At 42.5% G+C, this 13,769-nt stretch overlaps 1 protein-coding gene across 3 annotated transcripts; it reads right to left on the reverse strand.

The window, feature by feature from the left end:
- Nucleotides 1–2,038: 2,038 nt before the first annotated feature.
- Nucleotides 2,039–12,888, reverse strand: gpatch2 (G patch domain containing 2). Of its 3 annotated transcripts, none has more exons than XM_028605770.1 (10): nt 12,698–12,888; nt 9,976–10,219; nt 9,010–9,557; nt 8,514–8,578; nt 8,228–8,425; nt 7,355–7,466; nt 6,048–6,087; nt 5,812–5,876; nt 5,497–5,585; nt 2,039–3,073 (listed from the first exon to the last, which is right to left on the reverse strand). In XM_028605770.1, exons 1-10 carry the CDS (start codon nt 12,745–12,747, stop codon nt 2,904–2,906), a joined length of 1,581 nt encoding a protein of 526 aa, XP_028461571.1. In that variant the 5' UTR covers nt 12,748–12,888; the 3' UTR covers nt 2,039–2,903. The 3 variants fall into 3 exon arrangements, with proteins under 3 accessions (XP_028461571.1, XP_028461570.1, XP_028461572.1); XM_028605769.1 differs by having other exon boundaries at nt 9,007–9,557; XM_028605771.1 differs by lacking the exon at nt 12,698–12,888 and adding an exon at nt 12,260–12,330 and having other exon boundaries at nt 9,007–9,557.
- Between the last annotated feature and the right edge of the window lie 881 nt (nt 12,889–13,769).

Below are 13,769 nucleotides of genomic sequence, written 5' to 3' on the forward strand. Positions count from 1 at the left end.
TCAGTGGATGTCATGAAAGGCCATGAATCAGCTTCACTACCACTGGATTTTAACTATATTTCAACAGGTTTGATTTTGCAGTTGTATTTGAGTTTGATAAGTGACCACAGACTATGAAAAACTATTTTCAAACAATAACAAAGGTTTCTGTTGGCAGCTGTCAGAGTGAGTTCAACATATTTGCAGACATGGGTAGTACCAGCACTTCTAACGCTCTATTATATTATATGTTGTTAGTTTAATTTGTAGAAAAATGGAAGTGTGGTTTTACAGGGGTATATTGCTGGACCATTGTCATTGCTGGAAGGTTGCCAGGCAACCAGCGCAGAATCCAGGAAGTGACTGCGCCAAACACAAATTATTTTTACACTTTTAAACTGATTAAACAAACAAAAATGTGTTAAGAACTTTGAAAGGTGCTAGTGGGTGGGGTTTCTTCCATTTGGACATAAGGCTAGATGTTTCCCCGTCTACAGTCTAAATGCTAAGCTAACCGGCTACTAACTATAGCTTCTTATATCTTTTCATCCCATTCTCAACCAGAAAGAGAATAATTTGGGAGAGAATTTTCCAAAATGTCAGACTCTTCTTTTTAAATGGTGATTGTCAATGTTTTTTTAAATCAAATAGTGATATTAATATTGGTTTCCAGCATGGATCAGACACTAGTCAAAAAAAATTAAATCAAACAAGCCTTTGGTTTAAACCATGATGAACTAGAGGGGTGGGATGAACCTAATAGTTCAATAACTCTTCAATAAAGTCTTTGAGTTTAATACTTTGTTGTGTCACTGACATCTCACACTTCTATGAACAGGCCTGATAGGGTAGAAGACCAGCCATCCGGTGCTCAATGGTTACAACAACAACGTAGAGGAAACAAATATTGTTACATTTACAGTGCAACATTTAATTCATAATGTCAGTGGTTATTCTAGACCTTAATTTCTCTACCTGCACTTAAAATAATTTCAAATCTGCATTCAGGACAATCTATGGTTGCAGGTAAACTATATTAGCAAACATACTCTGAATAAACACAAGAAACAATATCACAGTTAAGTAAATGACAATGGGTCTAAAACTAAATTGTAATTCAAGTAGCTCTTCCTCTTTTGTTTAAGGACCTGCCCAGTCACACAGGTGTTTTCACTTCTGTCTCATTAGACTTCAGAGTCTATATTCACACAATGCTAAGAAAAGCTCCAATCAGGCTAATTAAAGTGCTCATATTATGCTTTTTGGCGTTTCCCCTTTCCTTTATTGTGTAATATGTTTTGTGAATGTAATAGGCTTCCAAAGTGAAAAAGCCCAAAGTCCACCCCAAAGGGTCTTACCATCTCCAACAGAAAACACTGTTCACAAACTGCTCTATTGTAGTCCAGCCTTTACTTGCGTGACGAACGTGCGTCACGTTGTAACACACGTTAAAATGTTCGCCTAGCTGCTAGCGTGGCGCGCCCTCATACTCTGCTTCTGATTAGCTAGCAGTCCTTACCTAGCTACTGCGCATGTGCGACTCCCAACAAACATGTAAGAGAAGTGAGAGGTCTCACTCTGTAGCTAAAACAGAGAGCTCAACACACAGGGTGAAAAGAGGAGCTGCAGCAATGTGCAGTACAACAAAAATAGGGTGTTTTTTTTAAACATTAAACCATATAAACCTGATATAGCCTCTAAATACAATTATTAACCTGAAAATGAGCAAAATATGAGCACTTCAAGTGAAAACACCTGTGAAACAGAGGTATGTAGGACCTTTCCATGTGTATTATGACAGCAATATTTCATTTTCTTAAACTTCTGAAGACATTGAAAAGAGCTACATTTATTAATTCTCTCTTTCACTGGAATCTCCAAACCTGTATGGAGACACTAAAATGCTGGTAAGCTGACAATCGTACAGCCATTTTGTCACGTACTGTATGTAAAGTCATTGAGAATGGCTGTGGTTGGCTAAATACTGCCGTCTGCGGTGCAAACATGTGTCAGGATAAAATACCTAAAGAAATTGCATGAAATAAGACAGTCAAGCAAGTCATCGCAAGACTTTACTTCACGTCCCAACGTGTTTTTTCTTAGTACACATCAGCAGAACCTGCAGCAGCCACAGCTACACATGCATACATCGTGGTGCTAAATGAAGGGAAAATTCTGTTTTTTTTTTTTTTAAATCTTTTTTTGATAGATAAAAACATTCTGATGAGATGACTTCTTCCAATAAATGAACAATAAGTAAATGGGGAAAAAAATCCAGAGATTCCAACACACATCCGCATAGTGTACCCTTACCTTCGTTACCTTAAAGAACCTAAAATTAATCTTGAGGTATGGCCTACTAAAATAGTCTTTGATTCCTAAGTTCTTGTGCAATACCGGACAAAACCATTTATCGTTAATTCATTAACCAATACCGCTGATTGAAAACAAACTCATTCATTTGGTCATGATTTCCCCAGTTTTCAAGCCAATTACAATGGCGTCTGAGGTAACAGGGCTGAGGCGGCATGCCAGCTTCACAAACTATCAATGAGGCATCAATGTCTTTTACTTTCTCCAACATTTCTTGAGAGAACATGTTTGCAAGAAGTCTTTTCTTCTGCTCAGTTTCATTCACTTCCACATCATTCGTGTGTGTGTGTGTGTGTGTGTGTGTGTGTGTGTGTGTGTGTGTCTTCCAGGGTTCTCGCCGTTTCCCCAATATGGGAAAGTTTCTATTGTTAGGACAAGCCTCATTCCTTCCCTTCTTATGACTCAGATGCCTGGATTATTCTGGACCGTTTTTCTTTTTTTTTTTTTTTAAATCTTTCATTGCCCTCAGCAGCATCTCCCTCACTTCTATCTCTTGGAGAGTCTTGTTCCAGCATGACTTCAGGTTCAGGATTCAGAAATCCGGTTGGTGTTCAGTTGAAACCCAGACCCGTGCCTTTGGGTCTCTGTGTGGCCCGGACTGGCTCGGTGATGCCCCTGCCCTCTGGACCCAGGCCCATCCCTGGGTTCCAGCCCATGCTCTGTAATATGCGGCTCCCCATGTTTGTGTCAGGGATGGGAGGCGCGTTCTCCCCGACCACTCCTGAAAAGAGAGGTGACAGGTTAGCTAAGAGAGGGATTTCATATCATATGAGTGTACATATCTATTATATGGTTGCAGTTGTACAAATGTGAGGATTTGGTCTGTTTTACATCATTATAAATAGGATATGTTTGTGTTTTGAAGACATCGCCTAGTTACTTTTGATGAGCATGTTTTGTTATAATACATTAAATCGAGCATGAAAAGTTGCTCGTTTCACTCATTTGTGTTTTTGTCTGTGTCTGGTAGTGGCTCTACTTTATATGAAAGTCTGTAAAACTTGCTGCACTAAAAGATCTACTCCAGTAACATCACTCCATTTACATTGTTAATCTTCTCTGATACATCTAAGAATAATACTAATGTAATTGACTTAGTCACATTTCCAGTCCTGTGAAGGACAGTACATCAGCGTCTGTCTCAAACTAGACTAACCATTTTGTCCTCGCCCTTCCTGGAAGTTCACGGTCCAGTCACAGATGCTGACCTATTACCCTTTTTAATCCCGTCTTGATTTGTATTAAGCACAGGGCAAAGTCGCACGCTCACTCACACACACACGCTCATTCACACACACACGCTCATTCACACACACACGCTCATTCACACACACACATTCACACACATTCACACACACACACACACACACACACACACACACACACACACACACACACACACACACACACACACACACACACACACACACACACACACACACACACACACACACACACACACACACAGGTAGACAGTGGGTTCAAGCCAAATTGTCAGTAGTGAATTTGGCAGGACCTTGCCGAGCGCTGCACCCATGTCTGGAGCAAGTATCAAGTGTGCTTGATATTTGCAACGCATCGCTGATTGCGTGACTTTGGACAGTAAAAATGAATCTATAACACATTAACTTTACATATGCCTGCTACCCAAGTGTCGCTGAGATTTTCTTCCATCTCAAATTGCCAATACTTAGTTGTGTGTTGGGTCCGGAAATAAATAGAGAAATGGAGCGCACAACTTAACAAAAACATGCAACAAACTCCATCTTTTAATGTCTTTAGCTGAATCATGCATACAATTCTGATGTCATGTAACATCAAATGGGACATAGCTTCAGACTACAAATAGGGTTGGGTACAAACTGAACTTTTTTGGTCACCGACTGAATTACGTGGGTACTACCGAGGACCGATTCACGTTAAATCAATCTGTGCCAAATGTGTGTAAACGCACGCACGCATATTTTTCTTTTACACGCCACGTGTGACGTTGTTCTCGCGATAGCACGGCACGTTCTCGCGATAAGATGTATGTTTACATCCGCTGTATACAGCGTAGACATACACGTGGATAGCTCAAAATGCGTACAGATAACACACCATTTGGCTTTAAGAAAGTGGCGTGTATGTTTATGCAAAGTCATGATGCCATGTTGTCCTCTGAGACAAGCAGGCACAACAGTGGTTTCTATGCCCTGGTGACTGACTGACAGTCTGAGGGTGTAAAGCAAGGCTACTTTATTTCTATAGCACGTTTCAGCAACAAGGCAATTCAAAGTGCTTTACATAAAACATTAAAGAGCAACTAAAAATTGTCATGAAAATAAAATAGGCTAAAATAAAATATACAAATACAAGAATAAAAGTTACAGTGAGTAAGAAATGAATAATTATTTAATTTAATAGACTGGATGGGAGAGGGAGGGGTTTTATTTGTGTGTAAAATGTTCTAAATAAATAGGACAAATAGATTTGGAATTATTTTTACAATGGAAATCATTTTTTGTTATTACAGAGGGAAAGTACCGAAAAAAGGTACTGTTGGGTACCGGAACAGAATTTCAGGTAGCAGTATATAAAAATGTGAACGCTATCCAACCCTAACTACATATATTATAATTGGAGTTGGATCTAACAGTATTAGGCTTTGCTACCACATCCTTCCTCCTCTAAAAGGATCAATTGGCCCAGAGGTGACGAGAGTGGTTTTGGGGAGCGGGGGTGATACACAAGTGTTACTGGCCAAACGCTAATCCAGTATCTCTGCTCTGATAGCATGACTAGCCAGTTGACTCTTGTCCAACAAAGCTTAGGAGAAAAGGGGGTTAAGAGCTAAAGCACGGCTTAATAATGAGAGGGGAGGAAAGAGGGAGCAATATGGAGGATGAGGGACTCCCTTCTCTCAATTAATTCTTCTACAAATGTGTAGTGAAAGCGTCGTTTTTCATCCCAGTCCCTTGTGTTTACGTCAGTGTATGTGCGAGACAGAAGGAAATGAGGAAAGCAGGCTGGTGAGCATACTGAGCTCAACCAAGAGGGGGAGGAAAACGGGCGAGAAAGTGAGAGCCAAAAATACAATAAAAGGGGCGGTTGGTAAAATGTGCCAGATGGTGTGTTAGGTGTAGCTAGGTTTGCATCCAATACCTGAGGGGGCGGTGGAACCGAGGGGGGCAGCTTTTCGCCTCCGCTTGACATCCCCTGTACACAGAGAGCCGAGGTGCCCGCTGGTCTGTCTGCAAAACCAGCCAAGCAAGACAAAAATGTGGGAGCATTAGTTTCACCTTAAATAACACTGGGAAGTATTATTTTTCATTTGGAAAATACCATTAAACATTATGAAAACAATAGGGGCTTCGGTCAATGAGACTGCAGCAGAGACAAAAGCAAGAACTAAAAAGGAAAAGAGCCTGAGTTCTGGTCATAAATCACTAGGGTTTTTAGTTAAACTGTTGTTCTCACCTGCTGGCTGTTTTTACTGAACAGCTTCTCCGATGCCCTCTGTCCGACCGTGGGTCCCAATGCAACTAAAGTGGCAGCGGTTAAAGATAAAGAAAAACTAAAGTTAAATGTTCAAGCAGCTAGCAAGAAATCCTTACAACAGTAGTGTGTTTAACACCAACCACATTGGATATAGAGCTACATCTAAAATGTAAATTTCAAAAGGGAATAAAGTGAAGAAAAGCAACACGGCTCACCTGTCCGTGTTCTCTCCTCGAGCCCGAGCTAAACCAAGGCCTGTTGAAGATAGAATAAGTGTAATTAGGGCCCTCAAATTCCCATCAAGGCAGCGTTTCATCAACTGCTATTCATCATCATGTCTTGCCTTAAGTGAACTGTTGGACCTTGTCCATCACAGACACTTTTACAGAAACTCAAGAACCTTTTTAGACTTTAAAAAGATATGTGCAGGTTGGTCAGTTGCCGTTTATAAACACACAGCGTTGGCCACTCCTCCCCGCCTCAACGAGCCAGAGAGAGAGAGAGAGAGAGAGAGAGAGAGAGAGAGAGAGAGAGAGAGAGAGAGAGAGAGAGAGAGAGAGAGAGAGAGAGAGAGTGTGCAGCAGTGGTCCAGCGAACTAGAGAGTGAATGAAGACAGGGAGCAGCATTAGCGAGAACAAAGCTGGGAATCAGAGGATTGATGGTGGTTACATTCTAAAGCACAAATAAACACATCAGCATGTCCGCGAAACCCATTGCTGAGTGTTTTATGTGCTTCAGTGTTTCCCCTGCTCCTGGTCGCTCTCCTCTGCCGTGAGGAGTTGCTGTGCTCCGAGGGTGCGTCGGTATCAAAGGCTGCGGGGCGTGACAAAGGGGCAGTACCTGGGAATGAGAAGTCCCGCACACCTGGCTATTGGCTGGGGCTTACACACTCACAGCGGGCCCAAAGGCTCTTTGCTGACACCCATAAATGCCCCGCACACAGAAAAATAAGAAAAGAATAGAGAACGCTGGTCTCTGCCGATACAGACACCGTCACACACTTCTAGTGGGTAATAAGTTATGATTGAGAGGGATTACTTTTGTATTAGTCTGTACATTGTTTTTAAGGATAATCCTGCATACTATACCTTTAACTTTGGAACCTTATGTGCATTTGGACTGCAGGAACTTAAGAGTTTAATACTTTTACTTGATAAGGGAATAAGGGACAAATGTGGAACCAGTGATATGAACATGATGAAAATTGGTATTGTCTGTGTTCCAGTTTACTTTGCTTTTATCCTAATACTACTTTTAAGACATATTCTTTGTATGTTTTGGTTTTATCTGACCCCTGCTGTCTGAAAACCAAAACGTGTGTACACGACAATTAAATCTAAATTGATTTAAGGGGGAAAAATGTGGCTCGCCGGTCGCCACTTTTCTCAAGTCTCTCCCACTTTATTTGTTAATAAAATAAAATACAACTCAAACTGCTTCACAATTATGAGAGCAGATTAAGCGGAAATACGTTTATAACAGTCAGAGTTAATAGAAATTTAAAAAAAGATGGGGACTCACTCATGGGAGTCCTGGGTTTGTCTGCCCAGCCTGTCGTTGAAGCCTTGGCCGGAACTGCCTGCCTGAGACGCCTGCTGGTTTCCATGGAGACGACTCAGTCGGGCCTGGAACACTGACAAATACCTCTTTCACACCAATGAACAGGGTCGGACCAGGGCGTTCAACCCTTCCTATGTCAATTCAAAAACCAAGCCAGTCAACACGGGTTGATCCCGACAATTCAGATTCGACCTGGGTCACAAACCCGGGAGAGACGCACACCAATCACCTCACGTGCCGGAAATGGGCGGTGTGTGTCTGTGTGTGTGTGTGTGTGTGTGTGTGTGTGTGTGTGTGTTACACGTCATATTCAGTGGACAGCCAACGTTGTCGCATACGTCCAGTCCAGCGGTACTAGTGTTTTGTAGCCTATTTAAAACGTCTCATTGTAAAGTATATATTAGAATATCACAATAATGAACGCAGCTAACTGACATAAAAAAAAATAATGCTCAACTTTGGCCTGTGATATTATGATTACTTTGTTCCAAACATAACATTTTAAGATCAAAAATCAAAACACAACCACAGACCGATGCGTTCGGAGGGTTTAATTCTGCAGTAGCTGTCTGTCTGTATCATTTATGTTTTCCTATTTTGTACTGCTTGTTTAAGCCATAGGTAGAATATGTCATTCCCTATATTTACTATAAAACTTTAGAGTTAATCTTACCATATAGATTCCTATTATATTATCTTCATTTAATTTCATAATTTGTTAAAGCCACATTTAAAAGAGAATTATTATTGTGTGTCTGAGTTTCTAAAAAAAATAAGAATGCATTTTATTTATTTTTTTATTAAAAGTATTCAGTCTGCATGTTTCCAGCCTACCTCTCTGTGCTCCAGGGCTCATGAGGGGGAAGGATCCAGTGATGATGCTGTTGAAGACAGGATCAACTAGGTCCAGCTCCTCTGACCCCCTGTCCCTCTCCCACCAAGGAACCACTCCTGCTATCGCACATGCACCTCCGGGTGCTGGGGCGGAGCCTGGCTCACCCTCATAGAACCAGTCGCTCTGCTCGTCATCGGCTGGAAGAGAAACGTATGTACCAAATGTAAAAACTGTGACCGTCTTTTAGGTTTGACCAATCGATTTAAAACATATCCGAGTATGTACCTTGCCTCCCCTCATCGTTGGTGTAGAGGCCTCCGTCACTGCTGTTACTGACACTGCTGGTCTCACTGTAAAACAAAGAGCAACAGACACATTTCTGTCAAAACCCCAAAAAGTGTTGATGTTCAATACCAGAGTTTCTGCAGGTTTCAACAAGTCAAATTTAAGAGTTTTTAAGACCTTTAGGAATTAAATTTAAGACTTATATCACGACATTAAAGTACAACGAAATGCAGAGTTACAAAAGTACTTGCAAAGTAAATACATGTATTCAAACTGAATAAAAGCCACACAGAGTAATATAAAAAAAAAAACTATAAAAGACCTAGAAAACAATACTTCAGCGAATATAAGACCTTTTAAAAGGCCTAATTTTTATTTTATACTTTTTAAGACCCAGCGGAAACCCTGGTTACTTAGTCACACACACACACACACACACACACACTCTTTTGGAAACATGGGGCATGTAAAAATCAAAAATCAAAACACTAACCACCTGTCACTCATGTCCTCATCCGAGCCCTTCTGCTCCTCCAACTCCATCTTGTCCTTGGACCCTTCCGTTGGAGAAGAAATGTGGTCCTCACTCTCCACCACTACCCCTTCATCTGTAGCCTCCATGCCAAGCCTGTGGGGAGCCAGTTTCCTCTTCTTCACCCTGTTCTTTCCTCCCCCTGGCCCTATCAGTCCACCTCCACAGAGTTCCATGGCAACCCTGCCCTCACTAGCACCCAGTCTATGCGGCCTGGCACTAGCACGGGCTTTCGGGACAGGTGGGGGCCCTAACATGGTGCAGGAGGGGGGTTCTGGTTCTACAGGTGGGTCTACAGCCATACGTTTGACCTTACGTCTTCGTCTAAGGCTGCGAGTTCCCTCTGCGGATCCCAGGACACCCAAGTCGTCTGGCCAAAGCGGCCGCTTGCTTCGTCCTGTGTCAGCTGTTAGGAGGGTGCGGCGTTTGGGGCCAAGTTGTTCATCCGAGTCACTGTTGTCACGGGCATGGCTGTTGGCAGCGGAGACACCCCCTGTACTGGCACGGTAGTCCTGCAACAAACGTCATGGAAAATATCAGCCGGTGATTCTGATGCTAAATTAAGAAACTCAAACAAACTTAAGGATCTGGTCTCGAGTTACGCGGTCCATAACACTATAAGACAACTGGCACTAAGAATCTGTACTAAGTGGGCAATTCCAACTTTATGTGAAGACTAGCCAATTAGTTACCAAAGGACCAGACCAGTTTAAAGTTTCTCTGCTCTTGTGGGGTATCCATTATGATAAAGGGAGAGAGTTGTGAGAGTATCAACAGAATAGCCTGGTTCCAGATCTCAAGACAACAACATTTGTGGGGGTTTCCTTTCAGCTGGTTTGTTGACAGCGTATATAGCTGAAAGGTCCTGGGTGAAGAACTGTGTAACTTAACCACCAAATCATTGTCCTCCATCCACTCAACCCAACTCACCTTGTGTTCTTCCACACTAGACTCTGAGCCCTCACTGAGGTGGCCTGTCTCCCAAGGCGGGTGTGGGTTGTCCGAGCGTCGTTTTCTGCCCCTCCGCTTCCGAGCCTGCCTCTTCAGCAGGCAGCCCACGGCCAGTGCGTGGTCTCCTCCATCACCAAAACCACCACGCGCTGCTTGCTCGGAGCTCTCCTCCAGTGCTGACACCAGGTCATGGACCAGCTCGTCCATCGTCCGGTGAAAGTGCCTGAGGTGGAGGGGGAAAGGGGACACTATTTAACACATGCACGCCTGGACACTTTAAAGCATTAAAGAATGCAACTTACAGTGGGGGAAATAAGTATTTGACCCCTTGCTGATTTTGCAGGTTTGCCCACTTACAAAGAATGCAAAAATCTACAATTTTAATCATATGTACATTCTAACAGTGAAAGACAGAATCCCAAAGAAAATTCCAGAAAATCACATCATATGAATTTATTAAAATTGATAACCATCTGATGAGGAAAAACAAGTATTTGACCCCCTGGACAAACAGCATGTTAATATTTTGTAGAAAAGCCATTATTGGCCAGCACAGATGTCAAACGGTTTTTATAGTTGGTGACAAGGTTTGTGCACATTTCGGCAGGGATGTTGGCCCTCCTCCCTGCAGACAGCCTCCAAATCATTCAGGTTCCGAGGTTGTCGCCTGGCAACTCAATTTTAAGCTCCCTCCAAAGATTTTCAATCGGATTCAGGTCTGGAGACTGGCTAGGCCACTCCAGAACCTTGATGTGCTTCTTCTTCAGCCACTCTTTTGTTGCTTTGGCCGTGTGCTTAGGGTCGTTGTCGTGCTGAAACACCCATCCTCGACCCATCTTCAGCTCTCTCACTGAGGGAAGGAGATGTCGGTCCAGAATTCCACGATACATGGCCCCGTCCATCCTCCCCTCAATACGATGGAGTTGTCCCGTCCCCTTGGCTGAAAAGCACCCCCAAAGCATGATGTTGCCACCACCATGCTTGACGGTGGGGATGGTGTTCTTTGGGTTGTACTCGGTGTTCTTTGCCCTCCAAACACGACGAGTTGAGTTGAGGCCAAAAAGTTCTATTTTGGTCTCATCTGACCACATCACCTTCTTCCAGGCCTCTTCTGAGTCGTCCAGGTGGTGAATGGCGAACTTCATGCGGGCCTGTACATGTTTCTTCTTGAGCAGGGGGACCTTGCGTGCGCTGCAGGATTTCAATCCATGACGGCGTAGTGTGTTACCAACCGTTTCTTTTGTAACTGTGGTCCCAGCTGCCTTCAGTTGATTCATCAGTTCCCCCCCTTGTGGTTTTGGGATGATTCCTCACCGTTCGCATGATCAGGGACACCCCACGAGGCAAGATCTTGTATGGAGGCCCAGACCGAGGGAGGTTGGCGGTTGTGTGGTGCTTCTTCCATTTCCTGATAACTGCACCGACAGTTGATCTTTTCTCTCCAAGTTGCTTTCCGATTCTCTTGTAGCCCATCCCAGCCTTGTGCAGATCAACAATCTTGTCCCTGATGTCCGTAGAAAGCTCTTTGGTCTTGCCCATGGTAGTGATGTTGGATGCTGGTTGTTTGGGTGTTCACAGGTGTCTTTTATACAGGTAACGAGGTGAGGCAGGTATATTTGATGTAGATAATTGGTTCGGATTGGGGCTGTGTCTTAAAGAAAGACTAACTGGCTTGTAGGAGCCAGAATACTTGCTGTTTGTCCAGGGGGTCAAATACTTGTTTTTCCTCATCAGATGGTTATCAATTTTAATAAATTCATATGATGTGATTTTCTGGAATTTTCTTTGGGATTCTGTCTTTCACTGTTAGAATGTACATATGATTAAAATTGTAGATTTTTGCATTCTTTGTAAGTGGGCAAACCTGCAAAATCAGCAAGGGGTCAAATACTTATTTCCCCCACTGTAAGTGTTTTATAGCTAAAGTTAGTGCGTATGCTACGGGTGCTGTTGTGATACTTATTGTCATAGCAGTCCGCAAAACGTATCAGTGTGTATGTAGGAATGATTTGCAAATTGTCATTGGGTCTCTGAAACGACAGGCTAGTAACGTTCTGGGACCGACCTAAAACCCAAGCGCCGTAACGTCAATTAGCTTAACGCTAGCTGCTGTCAACGATGTAAGACACGGGCAGCTACCACACTCACGTTAGCCAGATAGCTAATTATTCGCATTTTGCACGTCATTCATCTCTTTTCGTCGAGCGAAGGTGTAACGTTATGCAACAGCCAATGAGTTCACTGCCTTTTGCGTCATGCTAACCTTAATACATATCCAGAGGTCTGATGTAACGTTAGGAGCCTTTTTTTTCCACATTCATGTGCAAACTTCTCTGTAATAACACTAACATTTCTCTTCTTTAGTTAGCTAGCTGTTTGGGTTGTTATTAGCGTCATGAGCTAACGTTGTCTTGCTAGTTAGCTTAGCTAAGTCAACTAACGTTAGCTAACGTTACAGCAAACGTCCAATTAACCCTGCAAATATTAGTTAACGTTAACTAACGTAGCTAACCATTAAGAACCTAGATTCACAGCTTTACATTAAGGTAACTTTAACGACTGTCGCCGGAAAGTAAACAACGAAGAAACCTTCGACATTAGTTAGGCAGTTAGCATAACTAGCTTTAGCTCTCTAGCTGGCTTATTCACAAGAGTTGAGTGGACAATGTGTTACGTCTCACTGGGTTCAAAGACCACCTACCAGCCGGTTCCCGCTTTGCCGATGGTTTTTAGATTAGCTGCACCAAACATTAAAGCCCCCAAATGCCAGATACCTTTAGCCAGAAACTACGGACAAACATTTACACACCACAGACACCATTCTGACACAAAACCTAACGATCAGCTAGCTAGCTGGATCAATATGCGACAAGAGGAGGACAGTATGGTATTATGCTGCCTTCAAGTGCTGCAGAAAATTTCACGTTCGTATTTTAGAGAGCAGAAGCCTAACATTAGTCAAATATTGAATAATAATGATAATATTTTTTAGATTTTGATTCGACAAGTTACCACTCATCAGCCAGTAATTTGTACTACTATTTTACAGAAACATAATGTCATGTTTTCATCAACCATTCAGTCCACAGAAATACAGTAAATGAAACAAACCTAAACCTAACTGAGCAACCTCATCTTATGGGCCTTATGAAAAAGATACAACATTGACCTTGAGTTTTCCTTTTGTCAGATTTGACCAACAAAATCCAACCAGACCTAAATTTAAAATGTAATATAATTGTAATCCAAAAAAGTGAGGCTAGGCTCGGCTTAACTGTAAGTTAAACACTAGTAGACTGTTGTTTTTCATAGAATATGTGACTGAGAGGATACGTTCTGTTGGATATATTTAACCTTAGTTCCCTATTCTACCAAAGACACATAAGTATGTTTGTCGCATGTAAATGTAGCAAACATAGACTGTGTCTATGGTAGCAAATGAATGCAACTAGGCCTTTAATTCCAAATTCGCATGTAGTTACCTTTTTTAACCACTGGATGGCAGTGTAGACTTTTATTGAAAAGGCTTTGCAGTGTGCCATGGATGCAAGCAGTCAGCTGGTCTATCAAATATACACCAAAGGTTACCAGTTCAAAAACATTAAGTGGTAACAGTGTACCAGGGAGACTTGGGGTAGTCCAAGTAAGTATCCCCTCCCATGTAACAGGTGTTCTGATCTTGTCTGAATGTCAGTGACTTCACCACCGTCATGGGGTCAACAGTAACAACAGGTGTCACAGTCACTGACAGGGGCGTAAATATAGACAGTGCA

This window comes from Perca flavescens, chromosome 18 (assembly GCF_004354835.1).
Source record: "Perca flavescens isolate YP-PL-M2 chromosome 18, PFLA_1.0, whole genome shotgun sequence".
NCBI classification, from domain to species: Eukaryota; Metazoa; Chordata; class Actinopteri; order Perciformes; family Percidae; genus Perca; species Perca flavescens.